Below are 22105 nucleotides of genomic sequence, written 5' to 3' on the forward strand. Positions count from 1 at the left end.
AGGGAATAAGTGGAATTCAGCTGCATAGACAGAAATTCTGCATGTCCAGCGTGCCACAAACATAGCCCTATGGGCCTAATTTATCTCATTGCTCAATATAAGGCCTCATGCACACGGCCGTTGTTTGGGTCCGCATCCGAGCCGCAGTTCTTGCGGCTCGGGTGCGGACCCATTCACTTCAATAGGGCCGCAAAAGATGCAGACAGCACTCCGTGTGCTGTCCGCATCCGTTGCTCCGTTCCGTGGCCCAACAAAAAAAATATAGCCTGTCCTATTCTTCTCTGTTTTGCGGACAAGAATAGGCATTTCTACAATAGGCCGCCCGTTAGGTCGTGTGCATGAGGCCTAACTGGGGGATTGTTAGAGAGACATAGAAGATGCTTTATACTGAACTAGCTGAAAGCAAGGGGCCCACATACTGTTCTTGCACGGTGGTCCCCTCCTCTCGGTGTCAGTCCCTCACAGTTACAGAAATCTAACAACCCCTTAAGCGACAAATGCACATAATTATCGGGGGAAATCATCTGACTGCAGAACATATAAATCACTCTGATCTGCAACATGAATCAAAAAGTAATTACCATCAGGGCATTGTTAATCGGAGACCCTTGAGGTTTGAAAGCCCCAGTGTTCCGATCCATCAGTCCTTCTAGATACACCAAGGCTTGGTTAACTATTTTGGGTTCTACCAAGGTGTACGGCTCAATGGACTGAAACGTTTCCAGCGTCCGTAGAGTCAACCTGAATACAAGAACATAAGCCAAACAGATGTGTGAGGACTGCATGTAAAGGATAACTTCATCCAAAATGACATTTTTCAATACTTATCTGATCTGATTTTGTAAAGAAGTATTCCTACAGTGCCTTCTACATAAAGGGCATATCTGCAGGACATGACAGATGCATGTCCTACCTCTGAGACCTGCACCAATATATAGGAACCAGGGTCTTTCAGCCCATTTGTTGAAGAACATGTGCAGCTAGCTCTCCATAGAAGAACATGTGCAGCTAGCTCTCCTTTCATTCTTTACCCGATTTGACAGTTATTGGTTAACCCCTATTATCCACATGAGTGCATGGCCTAGAGGTGGCATCCAAGTCTATCTGACATTTATGGCATACACTGTCACCTGCAGAGACCAGGGAAGTAAAGCACAGCTGCATACAGGACCCTATGTGTGTTTATGGTGTAACTATCCTGCCTCCAGCATTATAGGATAACTGTCCCCTGTCCTCTAATATCATGATAACTCTGCTCTTTCTGCCCAAGTCTATACTGCAAAGCTGAGTTGCAGAAAACAGTGTCAGATGGCCCCCCTTGACTAATGGACCACATCCTATCAGCTGTGCATGCTACCCAAGAACATACAGTAAATATTGGACGGGGTAAGGGCAAGGGTTCATATGGCCTGAAATTCACATGGGGGAAAATATGCCAATTTGACCAAAGTGGAACCGCTCTTTATAAGAGGGCAAGGCGTAAACCTATTGATGGAAGAAAATCTATTAAATGAACAATTTTTTCATGTGATTATTGCAATCAGAAAGATTCACCACCACGTATTCCAACAACTGCACAATTTTGTTAGGAAAAAAAGTTATAGCCTCTATGCCATAGAATTATTAAAGAACGTTTTCTGTCACTTTCTCTCAAAAATAATCATTCAAAGTGGAGCAGCATGTACGTGACCACCTCACAGACATGCACTCCCCCCTACACTCTTCTCTTTGCCGTACACCATTACTCGTAAACATGTCCTTTTAAAGAGTGAATTTACGTTCCTCTCCTTCATGTCATATGCTCTTACCATGAACTGGATTTTCCTCCTGCAAAAGAGCTGAAACTTCCATCAAAATTTCGGAAGCGCAGCTGCCTCCTGTAACCTAGAATAAAGGATGAATACTTAATTATTCCACAGAACCTAATATTAAATGTATTCATCAAGGCTATGCTCACAACATGTTTTAGAACAATAAGAGGAATTTAGCATGCCCTCAGGTCAATTCTGTAGATTGCAAACACATATACATTTTCGTCTTTTTATATTCTTGGCTCTTTTTGTTTTTCACTTGCTACAATGGTGGTTAGGCATTGTTTGAACAGATTCATGTTGATCTTTTTTCTCTACTTTCGCCCCAAGAAAACACAACAAAGGTTTAAGTGACGAAACGTTCTGAGATTGCCAGTGATGCACTGCAGTGGTTTCACCACTGTTTACCTGGGATTGCACTTGTGTGCTCAAAGCTCAACGACCAGACGGTACTCTGTTCAAGAAATTTCCGTCAACTTAGTGATTATAGTCCACATTTCATACTAGCTACACTTGATAAGACAAACTACAATCTGCATCCTAAATTAGATTGTTGTCCTTGAAATATAAAAAATATTGATGAAAGTCAACGGTAAATGTTTTTGTAATACTCTTCAAAAATATTCAAACAGCTATAGGCTGCAGTTTACACTCTACATGTTAAAAAAAACTGCTTTACTTAAAGAAAAACCATGGAAGACTCATCACCCCCTAACCTAGACCACATCAAACTATGTTCTTCTGTTATTCTTCATGCCTCATCTTTCTTGATTTTTATAAAAAATTAGCCCAACTTCTGTCCACATCTGGATTGTAGAAACCAAAGCTCTGGTAACCACTTGTATCAGAAGCTATAGTAGAATACAGTAGGTCATTCCACATTGTGGGCAGAATACTGGAAAGGCACAGATGCAGGCGTGAGATCAGGGGCGGACTGGGAACCTAAAGTGGCCCTGGAAAATAAAACTAAAACCAATTTTGTAGACTGGTCCAAATTAACAGAAAGCGGGGCAACACAAGTAGGTGGGGTCGACAATACCATAGTGCCAAATACCATCACAGTAGAACCAAATAACACAGTGTAGCGCAATATACTGCCATCAATAGCTACCATTTTCTGTCCTGCTTCTACAGTCATCTTTGATTAAGGTATGCAGTAGGGGGGCTTGGGAGGTGAGGTGTGGGCCACAGTAGTTGAATTTAGGAAGCATGTATGGTCCCTGGTCAAGTACATGATTCTCACAGCATTAATTACTGTTGAGAGCTCATTATATACCCAGTCAGTGGCAGAGAGGAGAGGACTTGGGTGGCCCCCTGGGGCATCGGCCCACCGGGAAATTTCCCTGTAGGGTCTATGGCCAATCCACCCCTGTGTGAGATGGGGAAACAGCTCTCTTTGTGTGAACACTGCTTTTGTGAAAATGACGTTAAACGATCGTCAATGACATTCTGCTGTTTGGCCACAAGAGGCCGCTGTTTCCTAAGCTTAGCCACAGACTGCATTTCATGTGATGTTAGAAACTCCCAGGGGTGGAGTTATACAAAAGCCTGGAGAAGGAAGTGACACAGCGACCATTTTAGAGTCAGGCTGAGAGAGACACTGAGGACTTGTCTGACCAGAGGATCCATCGACATCCAGGTGTGGGAGCATCCTTCAGTAACCAGAGCTGCAGCCAAGTGAAGCTGATCTTTTCCAAAACCCTGATCCTGTCCAGAGGAAGGAGGATTGCTGCCAGGAATGCTGATGAGAGCTGAGGAGCAAAGCAACATACACTGCAGTACCGCACGCTTGTTGGAGAAGCCTTTGCTCGATTCACAGTCACCAGCTGATGCAGAGCGGACCCAGGTCGGTAAGACTGATCGTGCATGCACCTCAAGTGCATGCATCTTAAGTGTTGGCGCCTAGAATCCTAGAGACTGAGACCAGGCCTGTAGTCAGCTATTTACGTTTTTTTTTTTGTGTCAGGCCACCAGGATTGTTAACTGTTCATTACAAGGACTGCTCAGTTAAAGTGACATTTCACACTGGAGAGCTGATAAACTGCACCACAAACGCAAGCCAGGTTGGCGTTTACTCAGAAGAAACACAAGGGCACCTGCTACATGACCATTTATTGGAGGGGGAATACTATAAAGTACAACAGGATTGTAAGCCATTGTGCTGCACCACAGGCTAGCCCGCACCACGCACCCAAACAGTTGTTCCTTATTTTTAGGGTAATAATAGGTAAGGCGTGGCTGTTTTATTTGAGCCCGCCAGTAGGTAAATAAACGCTCTTACCTCCAGCATCCACCGGAGGGCGCTGCGCTGTGCAGCCAAGGGTCTCAGCCTACTGGCTGGGTGTATGAAATTTTAATTGTGTGTTACCAGCATTTGTGGTCGTGCTCATTACCACGTTTAAGTAAAACACTGTTTTGGCAAAAACTGGAGTTGGAGTTGCTTTCCTCGTTCTTGACCTTGCTGCATCTTGGGGAGCCCTCCCCGGTACACGGCTTACACAGGTCTCATACCCAGGAAAGGATGCAGGCTGCACTGTGCAGCAGCATTGCTTTCACAAACAGTATGCCAACTCTATCCCTGGGAGTAGGGAGGGGAAGAGATAATTGATTGGCAATAGTCTTACATCATTTACAAGAACCAGTGAGAAACCTGCCGGATTCTGTAAGATGTGTTGTCATTCAGAAAAGTACAAGATACCGTTGTGACTTCCGACATCATCATCATTGGGAGTAATACATACGGGAGAAATGATTTTTACTGGAGTCCCCTGGAGATAAAAGTTATGGAGCCATAGGGATAAAAATACAATGAACAGACACGCTGATACTATGTATACTATAAGTGTAAGAAAGTAGATATATTACCAATCCCCATAAACTCCACGCTTCGGGATCTAGCCTCCTCCGTCAGGCGCCCGGTTATATTCATGTATTGAAGAACTACAGGTATTGGCATCAAGGTGGCGACATTCTGTTCACCAGATCCTGTGGGCTCATTGGTCAAAGACTGTGGGTTGACTATCGCACGACCCACAAGGTCTCCTGTGAATTTAAAAGATGGAAAAATTAAATAAAACAGATGAACTCAGTATGTACAGTATAAATAACCATGACCAAGGACAATATGGGGATTAATAACCACCATAATGTAGGCAGTGGGACTGATCCCCTCCAATAGAATGGGGAGCAGTCGATCACCCATTTTTTTGGGTTCCATGTAGTAGCGTCACATATAAATAGATAGATATAGATATTTCCATATCAGCTCATCTGTACACACCTATTACTGTAACTGTTGCTTTTACCGAACCCTCCACAGAATTTGCAGGAAGTGAAATGCTTACGGGAGTCTCTGTAGTTGAATCTGAAATAGACAGAAACATCAAAATTCATCAAGTATTATACAAAATATCTAGCTGTATCTACCAGGGTAGTAAGTGTGGAAGCGACTATAGGGACCGGCAGCACGTTGCCCATTGAATGTCTCTGGTGTTGCAACTCAACTTATACAAGTGAATGAAACACAGCTGCAATGCCAGCCACATGGCTAAACCCCAGCTAAAGTCACATCATGTCACTTTCAGATCAAGTAACATATGCAGAAGTATCAGAGCTGATACAGGGAAATCCTTCTTGTAAATGGTAGTGCCTACACTTTAGTACCCAAGTTACAATCTTACCTTGTACACAAACTAAGGAGGTCTTGGTTTCTTCTTTGGGAATGCCTGGCAGCTTAAAAAGAGTTTAAAAAAAACACAATTAAAGTGATCAGTTTGTATATTGTGAACCATAAATCACCACAGCTAAGAAAACCCCACAAATTAAAGAGGTCTCCTATGTGAGGCAGTATAGGGCATGATCAGAGGGCACAGGAAGAAGGCTTTTGTATGTCCCTGTGGCAGAAGCAGGACTCACAGGCTTTCTCTATGAGGAAGTGGAAGATGCAGGACACACAGGCTTTCTCTATGAGGAAGTGGAAGATGCAGGACTCAAAGGAGGTTTCTATGAGGAGGTGGAGGATGAAGGGCCTACAAGCTTTCTCTGAGTGTGTGGAGGATTCAGGACTCACAGGCTTTTTCTATGAGGAAGTGGAAGATGCAGGACTCACAGGCTTTCTCTATGAGGGTGTGGAGGATGCAGGACTCACAGGCTTTCTCTGTGTGTGAGGAGTAATTACGACTCCCAGGCTTTCTCTATGAGGGGGTGAAGGAAGCAGGGCTGACTGATGTTCTCTTTGACTGGGGGAATTAAGTCTTACAAGCTTTCTCTATGACTGAGTGGAGGATGCAGATCTCATAGGCTTTCTCTTTCAGTTGTGGAGGATGCAGGTCTAATTGGTATACATAGCAGAGTTAGACAATATTTTACAGGTAAATACTAAATGAAATCATTAAAAACTCGTCTCTTCCCCTCTATCCTGTCCTTAAAATAGAAGACCTCACAGAGATACCTTCTCTGGCTTGTCAAAATCACAATGTTATACTGTACATCAGCGTTAATTCTAGAGTTTTAATGCGTTAAGGCTACCGTATGTGTTTTGCAGTCCGCAAATTGCTTTTGCAGTATGCTTTGGGTCATTGTCCATCTGCACTGTGAAGCGCCGTCCAATGAGTTCTGAAACATTTGGCTGAATATGAGCAGATAATATTGTCGAAACACTTCAGAATTCATCCTTCTGCTTTTTACAGCAGTCACATCAATAAATACAAGAGAACCAGTTCCATTGGCAGCCATACATGCCCACGCCATGACACTACCACCACCATGCTTCACTGATGAGGTGGTATGCTTAGGATCATGAGCAGTTTATTTCCTTCTCCTTACTCTTCTCTACCCATCACTCTGGTACAAGTTGATCTTGGTCTCATCTGTCCATAAGAGTTTGTTCCAGAACTGTGAAGGCTTTTTTAGATGTCGTTTGGCAAACTCTAATCTGGCCTACTGTTTTTGAGGCTCACCAATGGTTTACATCTTGTGGTGAACCCTCTGTATTCACTCTGGTAAAGTCTTCTCTTGATTGTTGACTTTGACACACATACACCTACCTCCTGGAGAGTGTTCTTGATCTGGCCAACTGTTGTGAAGGGTGTTTTCTTCACCAGGGAAAGAATTCTTCGGTCATCCACCACAGTTCTTTTCTGTGGTCTTCCAGGTCTTTTGGTGTTGCTGAGCTCACCGATGCGTTCCTTCTTTTTAAGAATGTTCCAAACTGTTGTTTTGGCCACGCCTAATATTTTTGATATCTCTCTGATGGGTTTGTTTTGTTTTTTCAGCCTAATGATGGCTTCCTTCACTGATAGTGACAGCTCTTTGGATCTCATCTTGAGAGTTGACAGCAACAGATTCCAAATGCAAATATCACACTTGAAATGAACTCTGGACCTTTTATCTGCTCATTGTAATTGGGATAATGAGGGAATAACACACACCTGGCCATTGAACAGCCGAGAAGCTGATTGTCCCATTACTTTTGGTCCCTTAAGTTGGAAGCACATATGCAAACTGTTGTAATTCCTACACCGTTCACCCGATTTGGATGTAAATGCCCTCAAATTAAAGCGGACAGTCTGCAGTTAAAGCACATCTTGTTCATTTCTTTTCAAATTCATTGTGGTGGTGTATAGAGCCAAAAATGTTAGAATTGTGTCGATGTCCCAATATTTATGGACCTGACTGTAAGTAAATAGAATTATAAATGGCTCATAATGTGGTACCGTAGATTGGGATCCCTATTATAGATTTTACACAGGGGTCCAGAAACTTCAAGTTATGCTTCTTCTTAAAGTAGAGGAAAGCAGCTTGGTAACAGTCATATCATGTAAATACAAATCTCAGCATGCATTAGTAATCAGATATTTTATTACATTTCCCACTAGTCTTGTAGGATGACATTTATCAGCAAACATTACATTAACGACGCTGTGAAACAAGTTATTTGAATATAGCACATGAAGCACATTCTAGATGGCAGTCATTAATGCACATGTTTACCGGCCCAGATGTCCACAATGCTCAACACTACTCCACCTGCATTCAGGTCTCATATACAATCTTCTAACATTTCTACATTGCGATTATTCAATCATATTTTATATTAGAAATTGGAAATAGACATACCTCTACAATGACTGAATGTAAGACGGTATCTATACGCGCGGGCTCATTGGGATCGGGATTGTCACATGAATCTCCAATTCCAACCGTTTCTGCAGTTACATTGACTGATATGATGTCTGTATTGAAGCAAAAATGTTTATAAGTTGAGTAAACGTTATTGTAGAGTCTGCAGTTCTATAGTTCTATATGGTGGACATAAAAAGCGTTTGCAAATATTGGAGAAGAAATACTACTTCCATAATGGCTGCTGTATTCTCGAAGATAACATTATCAATTGGAACTCCCCTCGCCCCCTCCTTATGCCCTGTTAGTAAATATGGAAATCATAGAAGTGGCTTTTTGAGTGCGATCACATTTTATAGGGCCACCCATTCATTTAAATGGTCACCATGTAATACCACTTTTTACCAGTAGGGGCTCCTTCCAGGGAAATATCCAACTGCCCTCAGCTTCATCTGTTATATCTGCAGCAATCAGCTGATCACTAGTAGATCCACACATGGAAGGGGTCTCCTGCTATTACTTAGAGAGCTGGTATCGAGAGCTCTTCTAGTTTTGGAGGACCCATCACAACCACATAGTACCTGATACCCAATTTACATTAGATGCAATGCCGTGTAATATAGCATGTCTTCTCTATTACTGATTGCTAGAGAAATTTTACAGCAGCTGTGCTTTGTTTTGTAGCTCAGTGAAGTGAATGGGACTGAGCTGCAACTAGGCCATATGAACGAAGTACGGTGATGTCACTGGCCTAGGGAGAGGCCCAAATGCCATACCCTAGTGCATCCAGGAGGGTATCCTCAATTTAGTTTGTATTGTTTGTACTGTGTGTAATACTGATGAAAAGGAACACAAACTCTATTGTTCTAGCATTAGGCAGGCATGGATAGAGTTAACCATCCTGGCCCAGCCATCTCTAGAGCTTAGGGTGTGGGCTGGCCCCAACCCCCTAGTTCTAGAAGATTCCAGTCAGTCTAGCTGTAGAGAGGGAGAAGGTACTATATTGAGCAGTCTTTATGTGCTCCTCTCCTGCAGACTCCAACACCAAGCCCTGGAACCCCACCACCTTCACAAACTCCAGGAGATGAAAGAGAGCAAGAACTAAAGGAGGAGTATGTCCATGGCTACAACAAGAGAGGGACAGCAAGGTTAACCAGCTTAAAGCGTTCCAGATCCTGCTGCAAAGGGGAAATAATAGGTTAAGATGCCCGTGATGAGAACATAGTCCTAACACTTTACAAATCACTGGTCAGACCACACATGGAGTACTGTGTACAGTTCTGGGCTCCTGTGAACAAGGCAGACATAGCAGAGCTGGAGAGGGTTCAGAGGAGGGAAACTAAAGTAATAACTGGAATGGGGCAACGACAGTACCCTGAAAGATTATCAAAATTAGGGTTATTCACTTTAGAAAAAAGACGACTGAGGGGAGATCTAATTACTATGTATAAATATATCAGGGGTCAGTACAGAGATCTATCCCATCATCTGTTTATCCCCAGGACTGTGACGAGGGGACATCCTTTGCGTTTGGAGGAAAGAAGATTTGTACACAAACATAGAAGAGGATTCTTTACGGTAAGAGCAGTGAGACTATGGAGCTCTCTGCCTGAGGAGGTGGTGATGGTGAGTACAATAAAGGAATTCAAGAGGGGCCTGGATGTATTTCTGGAGTGTAATAATATTACAGGCTATAGCTACTAGAGAGGGGTCGTTGAACCAGGGAGTTATTCTGATTGCTTATTTGGAGCCGGGAAGGAATTTTTTTCCCCTTAAGTGGAGAAAATTGGCTTTTTGCCTTCCTCTGGATCTACTTGCTGGATAACAGCCCGAACTGGATGGACAAATGTGTGTGTGGGGGGGGGGGCTACTTTAACTGCTCATATCTTGATATTGGTAACAGCTTGAAATATGGGTCTGGCAATCCAGGCTTTTAACCGCCTCCGGACCGCCTAACGCAGGATCGCTTTCCGGAGGCCAGCCCTGCGCAGAGTCACGCATATATGCGTCATCTCGCGAGACGCGAGATTTCCTGTGAACGCGCGCACACAGGCGCGCGTGTTCACAGGATCAGAAGGTAAGCGAGTGGATCTCCAGCCTGCCAGCGGCGATCGTTCGCTGGCAGGCTGGAGATGCGATTTTTATAACCCCTAACAGGTATATTAGACGCTGTTTTGATAACAGCGTCTAATATACCTGCTACCTGGTCCTCTGGTGGTCCCTTTTGTTTTGATCGACCACCAGAGGACACAGGCAGCTCAGTAATATGTAGCACCAAACACCACTACACTACACCCCCCCTGTCACTTATTAACCCCTTATTAACCCCTGATCACCCCATATAGACTCCCTGATCACCCCCCTGTCATTGATCACCCCCTGTCATTGATCACCCCCTTGTAAGGATCCATTCAGACGTCCGTATGATTTTTACAGATCCACTGATACATGGATCGGATCCGCAAAACACATACAGACGTCTGAATGGAGCCTTACAGGGGGGTGATCACCCCATATAGACTCCCTGATCACCCCCTGTCATTGATCACCCCCCTGTAAGGCTCCATTCAGATGTCCGTATATTTTTTACGGATCCACGGATACATGGATCGGATCCGCAAAACACATACAGACGTCTGAATGGAGCCTTACAGGGGGGTGATCAATGACAGGGTGGTGATCACCCCCATATAGACTCCCTTATCACCCCCCTGTCATTGATCACCCCCCTGTAAGGCTGTATTCAGATGTCCGTATGTTTTTTACGGATCCACGGATACATGGATCGGATCCGCAAAACACATACAGACATCTGAATGGAGCCTTATAGGGGGGTGATCAATGACAGGGGGGTGATCACCCCATATAGACTCCCTTATCACCCCCCTGTCATTGATCACCCCCCTGTCATTGATCACCCGCCTGTAAGGCTCCATTCAGATGTCCGTATGTTTTTTACGGATCCTCGGATACATGGATCGGATCCGCAAAACACATACGGACATCTGAATGGAGCCTTATAGGGGGGTGATCAATGACAGGGGGGTGATCACCCCATATAGACTCCCTGATCACCCCCCTGTCATTGATCACCCCCCTGTCATTGATCACCCCCCTGTAAGGCTCCATTTAGATGTCCGTATGTTTTTTACGGATCCATGGATACATGGATTGGATCCGCAAAACACATACGAACATCTGAATGGAGCCTTATAGGGGGGTGATCACCCCATATAGACTCCCTGATCACCCCCCCTGTCATTGATCACCCCCCTGTAAGGCTCCATTCAGACATTTTTTTGGCCCAAGTTAGCAGAATTTTTTTTTTTTTCTTACAAAGTCTCATATTCCACTAACTTGTGTAAAAAAATAAAATCTCACATGAACTCATTATACCCCACACGGAATCCAAATGCGTAAAAATTTTTTGACATTTATATTCCAGACTTCTTCTCACGCTTTAGGGCCCCTAGAATGCCAGGGCAGTATAAATACCCCACATGTAACCCCATTTCGGAAAGAAGACACCCCAAGGTATTCCGTGAGGGGCATATTGAGTCCATGAAAGATTGAAATTTTTGTCCCAAGTTAGCGGAAAGGGAGACTTTGTGAGAAAAAAAAATATAAAATCATTTTCCGCTAACTTGTGCCAAAAAAAAATAATAATTCTATGAACTCGCCATGCCCCTCATTAAATACCTTGGGGTGTCTTCTTTCCAAAATGGGGTCACATGTGGGGTATTTATACTGCCCTGGCATTTTAGGGGCCCTAAAGCGTGAGAAGAAGTCTGGGATCCAAATGTCTAAAAATGCCCTCATAAAAGGAATGTGGGCCCCTTTGCGCATCTAGGCTGCAAAAAAGTGTCACACATCTGGTATTGCCCTACTCAGAAGAAGTTGGGCAATGTGTTTTGGGGTGTCATTTTACATATACCCATGCTGGGTGAGATAAATATCTTGGTCAAATGCCAACTTTGTATAAAAAATGGGAAAAGTTGTCTTTTGCCGAGATATTTCTTTCACCCAGAATGAGTATATGTAAAAAGACACCCCAAAACACATTGCCCAACTTCTCCTGAATATGGTGATACCACATGTGTGACACTTTTTTGCAGCCTAGGTGGGCAAAGGGGCCCACATTCCAAAGAACACCTTTAGGATTTCACAGGTCATTTAACTACTTACCACACATTAGGGCCCCTAGAATGCCAGGGCAGTATAACTACCCCACAAGTGACCCCATTTGGGGTCCGTACTCAGGAGAAGTTGGGCAATGTGTTTTGGGGTGTCTTTTTACATATACCCATGCTGGGTGAGAGAAATATCTTGGCAAAAGACAACTTTTCCCATTTTTTTTTATACAAAGTTGGCATTTGACCGAGATATTTTTCTCACCCAGCATGGGTATATGTAAAATGACACCCAAAACACATTGCCCAACTTCTCCTGAGTACGGCAATACCAGATGTGTGACACTTTTTTGCAGCCTAGGTGGGCAAAGGGGCCCACATTCCAAAGAGCACCTTTCGGATTTCACCGGCCATTTTTTACAGATTTTGATTTCAAACCACTTCTCACGCATTCGGGCCCCTAAAATGCCAGGGCAGTATAACTACCCCACAAGTGACCCCATTTTGGAAAGAAGACACCCCCAGGTATTTCGTGATGGGCATAGTGAGTTCATGGAAGTTTTGATTTTTTTGTCACAAGTTGGTGGAATATGAGACTTTGTAAGAAAAAAAAAAATATATATAAATAAATCATCATTTTCCGCTAACTTGTGACAAAAAATAAAAAATTCTAGGAACTCGCCATGCCCCTCACGGAATACCTTGGGGTGTCTTCTTTCCAAAATGGGGTCACTTGTGGGGTAGTTATACTGCCCTGGCATTCTAGGGGCCCTAATGTGTGGTAAGTAGTTTGAAATCAAAATCTATAAAAAATGACCTGTGTAATCCTAAAGGTGCTCTTTGGAATGTGGGCCCCTTTGCCCACCTAGGCTGCAAAAAAGTGTCACACATGTGGTTTTGCCGTATTCAGGAGAAGTTGGGCAATGTGTTTTGGGGTGTCATTTTACATATACCCATGCTGGGTGAGATAAATATCTTGGTCAAATGCCAACTTTGTATAAAAAAATGGGAAAAGTTGTCTTTTGCCAAGATATTTCTCTCACCCAGCATGGGTATATGTAAAATGACACCCCAAAAAACATTGCCCAACTTCTCCTGAGTACGGCAATACCACATGTGTGCCACTTTTTTGCAGCCTAGGTGGGCAAAGGGGCCCACATTCCAAAGAGCACCTTTCGGATTTCACCGGCCATGTTTTACAGATTTTGATTTCAAACTACTTTGCACGCATTTGGGCCCCTAAAATGCCAGGGCAGTATAACTAGACCACAAGTGACCCCATTTTGAAAAGAAGACACCCCAAGGTATTTCGTGATGGGCATAGTGAGTTCATGGAAGTTTTTATTTTTTGTCACAAGTTAGGAGAAAAAAAATCATCATTTTCCGCTAACTTGTGACAAAAAATAAAAAGTTCTATGAACTCACTATGCCCATCAGCGAATACCTTAGGGTGTCTACTTTCCGAAATGGGGTCATTTGTGGGGTTTTTCTACTGTCTGGGCATTGTAGAACCTCAGGAAACATGACAGGTGCTCAGAAAGTCAGAGCTGCTTCAAAAAGCGGAAATTCACATTTTTGTACCATAGTTTGTAAATGCTATAACTTTTACCCAAACCATTTTTTTTTTTACCCAAACATTTTTTTTTTTATCAAAGACATGTAGAACAATAAATTTAGAGAAAAATGTATATATGGATGTCGTTTTTTTTGCAAAATTTTACAACTGAAAGTGAAAAATGTCATTTTTTTGCAAAAAAATCGTTAAATTTTGATTAATAACAAAAAAAGTAAAAATGTCAGCAGCAATGAAATACCACCAAATGAAAGCTCTATTAGTGAGAAGAAAAGGAGGTAAAATTCATTTGGGTGGTAAGTTGCATGACCGAGCAATAAACGGTCAAAGTAGTGTAGGTCAGAAGTGTAAAAAGTGGCCTGGCCATTAAGGGTGTTTAAGCTAGGGGGGCTGAAGTGGTTAAACAAGACCAGAATCAGAGGCTTATCTCCACTATATTAGGAGATATAGCTGTTAGAAATTGGGTCGGGAGCAAAAACAGCTTTCACTTTCAGCTGCATTCACTCCAGTCCCGTAGGCCCGATTGTAATATAGTGGGGATAATGCTGTGACTCTTTTTAAACGCTTGCAATAACAGCTTTCACATAGTTCGAGGCTTATATCACTGCTACCAATCCTGAGATATGGGGGGTTAAAGCAGCCATCCTCCTTCAGTTGGGGGGGGGAGGCAGTTGGGGAGCTGAGGAGCTCACAGCTTGCAGGTGGAAAGAAAAAAAAAGGTGTGATGATGTTTTTATTACCTGGCCCTGTCAATCAAAGTGCAGAGGGTGCGGCAGTTGCAGAGAAGAAGTAGAGCCCCTAGGTGTAATGGTAACGCCCCCGTTGCTCCTAGAGGCTTATTTGCATATAATAAAACATAATTCTCTCAGCAATGAAGCCACATATAAACATGGGACCAACACAGATGCCTTTATCTGCCAAGTGCACATGCAATAGGTCAGCCAGTGTCATAGGTACAAATCTGCTAACAGATGTCCTTTAATGCAAAAAATTGTCACTGGGGGGATTAGGAATTCTGATAAGAGACGGGACAGAGTAACTGCCATAGAAAAAACTGTGGAGGTCCTGGAGAGGGAAGCCAAAGTGTTTAAAATGGAAATCCCTATCTTGTGATCCGAGGCCAATATCCAAAAAAAAAAGAAAAAAAAAAAAGTTTGATTTGGAAGATAGGTCTCGGCGATGTAACATCAAAATTGTGGGCCTTCCGGAGGGTATGGAAGGGGACAATCCTGCCGACATGATACAGAAGATGGTTATTCTGCCCCAACTACTGTATATTCTCAGGAACTCCACAGTATGAATTGAAGATACATTTTTCAAACTGATTGAGAGAATTATTAATGATGTACTTTGGAGGAGAAAGCGAGTCAGGCTTAAGTTGGAGCATTTTTATAGGCCGATGGAGCAGGAAGGATTAAATCTTCCCTGCTTCAAGGTCTATTTTATAGCATCACATCTATGGCTGTATTATGAATGGGAGAAGAGCCCACTTTGCAGAACTCTGGTGAAGAATTCTTCACATGACAATATCTTTGTTTTATTGAATTCCGGCCAATTAATCAATTCCCATCAGGAATATAGGATTGCTGTGAAGTTATTTACTAAGTCCTGGAGTACCATCAGAGATTGGTTGGAAATAAAAGGATCCCTTTGTTGTACGCCCCTTTGGCGTAATTATTATTTACAGGCCTTAGATGAACTGGTTGGGGATCAGTATTGGCAAAATAATAATATTTGCTATCTTGCACAGGTGGTTGGGAATGGGCATATTTTTTCTATCTTGGAGTTAGCACAAAGAGAAAATATATACAATCTATCTTGGTTTCAGTATTTTCAGTTATGTTCGGCACTCTCTAGTATAAAAGAAAAATCCCTTTTTCATATAGACACTTCCACATTTCTGCATAATTTAATAGTAAAGCCAGCACAGACGGTTAAGATTTCACAATTTTATAAATATTAACTTAAAGCACAATTTACTAATCTACAGTCTTCTGGACAAAAGGCCTGGGGAAGGGACTGCCCCAGGCCTTTTGTCCAGAAGACAAAAGGCCTGGGGAAGGGACTGCCCAATGATTCAATTGGATGATTGGGATAATATATTGGTTAATATGGGACTAGTTTCCTATAATTTTAGCCATATAATGGTTCAAGTTAATATTTTACACAGAATTTATGTTACACCTTTAGGGCTTAATAAACTGGGTTTGAGAAACACTTATAATTGTCCACAGTGTAATTCACTTGAAGACGATCATCTACATATGTTCTGGACTTATACAGAACTAAGAGAATATTGGGGGGCAATACGTAATTATATTATCCAAAAAATTTATTCCATTTTGTCATGGTACAATGTGAAGCAGACCGACAAGCAACTAGGCCAGAGTCTAGGATAAGGGAGCAGGTCACCTCCTATTGCTTCCCTAACCCTTGCCCTAACTCCTACCCATATGAGCGGACCTGGATGGTAGGATGACTCATACCCAGGAACCTAGGACCCTGAGTCGCCCTGATAATCCGTCAAAAATAGAGGCCGTATATAGCTACTGGATCGGCAGGTAAGCACACAGAACAAAACACTTACCTGCCGCAGCCACAACGACTGGATCCCGAGCATGAGTACTGGTGCCCACACATATACAGGACACAGTACAAACAACCACACCCAGATATCCAGCACACCAGTTACTGCCTGGACCCCCATGCAAACAGGACGCATGGCGGCCCCAGGCAGAGCTGCATACAGACTTGTAGTTCCCCCTCCAGGGAACCCTGTTACCCCATTCCGGAGGACACACTGATAGACAGGACAATGTCTAGCAAACTGGACAACAAACCAGACATGAAACAACAACCAAACATAACACCTACCCCTACAAACTACACCACACATAAAGTAGGGTAGAGAAGGGAAGGAGACACTGGGAAGACATAGGTGAGACATTGCTGAGACCTTGATGTTCCACAAGGTGGCGCTCAAGCACTGGGCAACTAACTCCAGCCTAGAGGCCCCAGGCAATATAAACCTAGTTGTCACACCCAACCTGGGAGTTAACCCCTCCAGAGCAAGACAGGGGAGGAACTAAGATATAAGGGGGAGTGCACACACATGCAGAGTAAACGACACGTTAAGTACAAACCGATTATTTTGGTTAAAATAATATTTTTAGCAAGGCTTTTGATTGCACAGGCTTGGTTCTCTTCTAATGCTTCAAGTATGAATACATGGTTAAAGTTTGTTAATAAGATAAAAAGGTATGAAAACATCCTATACAAACAAAGAAAATCTGAAGATAAATGGTTTAAGGTATGGGGAGAATAGAACTTTAAATGTTTCCTACTTCAAACTTCTCACTATCCCCGTCCCGTCTTTTTTGTTAGGGGGGGGGGGGACACATCGCAAAGGGGTGGGAGTTTTGGAGGGAATTGAGGGGGGGTTAAGGGAATAGAAATTATAATCTTGTTTTATTTTGTATTGAAATATTAATAAAAAGGAAAAAAAATGGGGAAAAAAGTTACATTTTTTCCCCCAATTTTAATGTGACTGTTGAGAGGCTAAGGAGTTGTCCCATCTAAATATTTATGGCATTTTGATAGGCATGATCCATTTTTGGCATACCCCATGTCTAGGGCCCATCGCATAAACAGGGCTCTGTCATAAATGGGGCCTGTTCTTGAGACAGGAGCAGGTCCTGGAGGTGGGAACACCACCCATCAGACATTTATGGCATATCCTAATGATACAGTATGTCATAAATGTCCTAGATGGGAAGACCCCTTTAAGCCCTGATACCACTGATAAGGAGTGTAGCACTAGAATTACATTTTATCGCCGTGGAAATTGCTTGCTCCAAGAGAAAATTCTGTGTTTTATGTTAAAATACATTTCTGTATATATAGTACATGGATGGGATAGGTCTTTTAGAGAGTGGGACCCAGTTTGTTATCTCCCATTTTCTATCTGCTCATCTCTACCTTCCATAGGTCCTAATTGGGCAAAAAGAAAGGGTTTGTCTCGTTTAAAGAACCACTCATTTAACATTTTATTTTGAAAGCAGAAGACAGTAATTGACCATTCAGTATCAGGTTAAACATTTGAGAAGTTTTAATGACCAGATTTGAGTAGACATTACTTACCGCTTGCTTGGGCTTTCATGCTGAAGGAGAACGAAGCTCTTCCCCCAGAAGAAACACATTTGACTAGTTCCTCATCCAGTGATTCTACTGTGTAGTCAGCAGAAGGCGCTACTGTTACACGAATCTAAACGGACAGGAGATGACAGAATTTTTATGGATGAGTTGCTCAGTACAGCATTGTGTGTATATATTCTGTGAAGACCAATACTGGTTACAGTCACAAAAGTTTAGTACCAACTGTACACATGGCTCAGAGCCACAAGTAAGTTCCCTGTCATCCAGGATTTGGTTCTGAATCCTCATGCCAAATTTTGCCTGGTTTGCTACTGGTGCCCCTTACATCACTCCCTACTTGCCCGCAGCTTAGTCATGCGTCAGGCTCCACAGGACTGGGTGGGCGGAATGATCATGGTCGCCGCCATCTTGATTGAAGATCTTGGCCGAAATCCCGTGCGTAGTGAGCCGAGCAAGATTACGTGCCAGATCTTCAAGCAAGATGGCAACAGCCGGCGCAGAGCAAATGGTGGCGGTAAGTATGATTTCATTTTTTTTCTGTTACTTTAAGGCTACATGCACATGACAGTATGTGTTTTGCGGTCCGCAAATTGTTCTATTTTTTTTTACGGGTCTACAGCACACAGTGTGCTGTCCGCATTTTTTGCTGACCTATTGAAATGAATTGGTCCGCATCCTATCCGCAAAAAAAATGGAACGGACATGGAAACAAACAACTTTTATCTGCATGTAGCTTTACACTGTTTTTATTCACAGATGCAAAGCGATACTGTAAGAACCCGGAATCTGAGGGGTACAATGATTGGGAGCGGCGTTATTGCAGCTCCCTGTCATTGCACCTGCTACTTACAAAAAGATGCGCTTTGTGACAAAGTAATTTGTCACAAAACAATTTTTTTTTTGTGTAAAATTTTGCGAATCACCTGAATCGAATTTTCCAAAACTTTGCTCATCTCTAATTCTCACCTTAGCACTCTTGTCCATAAAATTTGACACTACAGCATTTAGAACTACAGTCTCATCTCGGAGTAAGGAATAAGGAAGAGCAACATCTACAAACATCTCCTGGAAGGATGTGAAGCTGGTCGGGGATGTGTTCATTCCAAATCCAGTGTTAGAATCCATGCAGGCTATTTCACCATTCCATTTAGTGATAGTGCCAGGTACCTCCACTGCCACTGACTGTGAACCACTTTCACTACAAGAGATTCCAAAAAGAAAAATGTATTATACTACTGTGTGTTGTAACCTGTTTACTTGTAAAACATTATTGCAATTTCTATGCAGAATTAGACAATCTCCCATAGTTCCCCTCACTAGCGACATATGCATACAAATCCTCAGAAGCCAATTTTAGATGTGTAGATTTTAATGTTGACCAGTGTCCTACGTAAAGACAGGAATATCATGCACCAGCAATCTGACGTCAGCTTAATGTCTTAAGGCATTGTGCTAGGCTAGAGCTACAAAACCTGGTGTGAAATCTGCAGTCATCCTCTGAAATGCATGAACTTGTATTGTTTTCAGTCACTAAAACTTACTTATAGTTCAATGTTGGGAATACATCAGCGGTACATGTGAAAGCATTAAACTATGTAATAATTAATGGCAAAACTAATAAAGTTCATTTTCTGTAGGCTCTGTGAAAAAAGTTCATAATTTGCTGTTCAGGTTCGTTTCAGGTGAATCCAGTAAAACAGTGCACATTTTACTGCAATTATTGGTGGGAAAAAGCACTAGGGAGGAAGAAGGATGCTCACATGACCCTGAGAGGTCACCCAGACAGCTTGGAGGAGCCAATCAGTGCTGCAGCAGGCAGGGATGTGCCTTAGCAGAACGCCATTCTGTGCTGTGAATGAGGGTGGTAGGTAGTATTGATCGAGCACCAAAGTGCTTGTGTGCTCGGGTAGAACACTTCTGATGCTCGGGAGTTCTACCGAGCACAATGGAATTTAAAGGGTGTACCCCAGGCACCCCCTGCTCTGAAGAGGGGAGGGTGTCGGGACTCTAGTTCAGCTTAGGAGTCCCTGCTCTGACTCCATATATAGCTATATCCATATATGGAGTCAGTGCCCGAGGACACCCCAGTGTATTTAAAGCTAATTTCTGAAAAGTTTCTACTGGGATTTGAACTCCCAACATTGTGCAATAGAGACAAGGAGCCAGATTTATCATTAGCTCAGGTCAGAATAATGGAGTGAAAAAGTCCCAAAAAAAGTCCCAAAGGCTAAACTGCGCACAAATTTGCAACTTTTTTCTGCTCTGCACTATGCTCGCCAGTTTTCTGAAAGTGGGCGTGTTTTCTTATGTAAATGAATCTCTAGACAGATTTACTATTGGGACTATTTAAAAAGTCTCAAAAAAGTCGCAATTTCACTTCAGTGAGGACCATGCTTATCTTATGAGACTTTTTAATAGAACATATTTTCATAAAAACATGCAACTTTTTCGTAAAGATGTGCGACTTTTGTAAAGCTGCTTACTGACGGATAAACTGCTACCGTCAAACCACATTTATTACAGTCTTAAAGGGCCGATCATAAATCTGACTTGGCTAAAACTGACTTTAGCCATATGTTAAAGTGGAGTGAGCTGTCAGTCATGATAAATCTGGCCCAAGGACCTTATCCACTCAGCTATAAAGCTGAATGCTAAACTGTGTCAGAAAAACCTCATAGTAGTTTCTGATTTAGTGAGTATTCCTATTCAGCAGAAGACTTATTTTATATTTCTGTGCAGGTTAACATATAGCTGTATAGTGTAGTGGTTAACATCGTCCTCTAATAAACAAGTTTGGGAGTTCAAATCTCGGCAGAAACATTTTAGAAATAGAGATTATATATATATATATATTTGTATTAGTCATTGTAAAAAATGTATGGCACTAAATAAATGTGTAATTACTAAAAAATAAATAAATAATAATAAAAAATAATATATATATAATCATACTTCATTAGTGGTAGGGTATAAAAATTTTTGCCAGAAAAACCATGTTAGGGAGTTAGGGAGAGTAAAAAAACAATCAGGGACAGTGAGAAATCAACCAAGCTTGTATTCTACTGCTAGGGAGAGTGACGGGAAAGGCTAGAAGAAGAATTGTGTAGAATAGGGAGAAGAAGGGAAAGCTGTCAGAAAGGGGGTGAGAAGTGAGGAGCTGAGGTTGGGTGTGCCTCCGAGCACAACTGCACAACTTTTAACAGATACACTATTTTCCAGGAGTGGTGAGAAAAAAGCACAAAACTGTACAACACATGTTTTACCATCCAGATGATAGATATAGCATTTGAAATCTTGAAATACTAGTCTGAGCTCCATGACAGGGCTTCTCCACAATTTTAATTTTTTTTATACTTTAAGAAAAAATAGTACGTGTCTGACAATACGCAGGGTAGCAGAGGATAACCTCTGTAAAAAGATAACGTGACATACTAGGCAACAATCTGTGTTGTTTTATCTACACACAGTTTTAATAAAAAAATTTGGGGTTGAAGTTTTTAAAATCAGCATATACGTGTCTTACAATGCGCAAGGTAGTGGAGGCTAACATCTGTGAGTGGTAACGGAACATAGTAGACAAAAATCCATGTTGCTTCATTTCCACACACTCCAAACACCATCTGCCCCCATTTTTTTTGAACTCCGTCAAATGTGCGTTTACCCATAGTCATGTGTGTCAGTGTCACTTAGATATCATTTAGTATTTCTGTCATTGCATTCAAGAGATTGGAAAGGGGGGAGAGAAAAATAAAAAATATTCATAAAAAAAATAAATGAAAAGCTATAACCAGTTTTCCTAAAAATTCCTAGGAGACTACAGGGTGTTATATACCAGTTTCCAGGGTAATTGGAGCCACTTTGTCATGCTTTTTAGTTAGTAAGCATTACTGAATCTAATACATGTCCACAGCTTCTTAAAGGGGTTGTCAGGATTAGAACAACACACAGATATCACTACACTATGATCTGTGTTTAGTTTAGCTTCAGTGCATGTTCACACTAAAGGCAGTCAGAGGAGCAGAACAACAAAGATAACAGACGTGCCAGATAAGGCACATACTTGTACTGAACAGGGCCAAACATAATCCATTGACTACTGTGGGGTCCTTTTCTGTTCAAGAGTTAATTTTTTGTCTTGTTTTTTGGGCAAAAAAAAAAGACTCCTAAATGTAGGACTTTTCTGTCAGCATTTTACGGCTTTTGAGGCCTCCGATGCAGATGAGAACAAACCATGAGCTGCAATAACAAAGCATACAGTAGATGAGGGTTCATGTGGCAATGTTTTTGGAAAAACAGCAGCCACATTTTTCTAACCT

The 22105-nt window shown here is 42.2% G+C and overlaps 1 protein-coding gene across 1 annotated transcript in view; it reads right to left on the minus strand.

Moving 5' to 3' along the window:
- The window catches only part of LOC121005472 (ovostatin-like), a 46296-nt gene that overhangs the window by 1708 nt on the left and 22483 nt on the right, over positions 1–22105 (minus strand). The window contains exons 10-17 of the mRNA XM_040438241.1: positions 18756–18987; positions 17775–17898; positions 7929–8044; positions 5492–5543; positions 5092–5175; positions 4677–4853; positions 1809–1884; positions 582–741 (exon numbers count right to left, since the gene is read on the minus strand). Coding sequence (XP_040294175.1) covers positions 582–741; positions 1809–1884; positions 4677–4853; positions 5092–5175; positions 5492–5543; positions 7929–8044; positions 17775–17898; positions 18756–18987 — 1021 coding nt within the window. The remainder of the gene's footprint in view (positions 1–581; positions 742–1808; positions 1885–4676; positions 4854–5091; positions 5176–5491; positions 5544–7928; positions 8045–17774; positions 17899–18755; positions 18988–22105) is intronic.

Source organism: Bufo bufo, chromosome 6, assembly GCF_905171765.1.
Source record: "Bufo bufo chromosome 6, aBufBuf1.1, whole genome shotgun sequence".
Classification (NCBI taxonomy): Eukaryota; Metazoa; Chordata; class Amphibia; order Anura; family Bufonidae; genus Bufo; species Bufo bufo.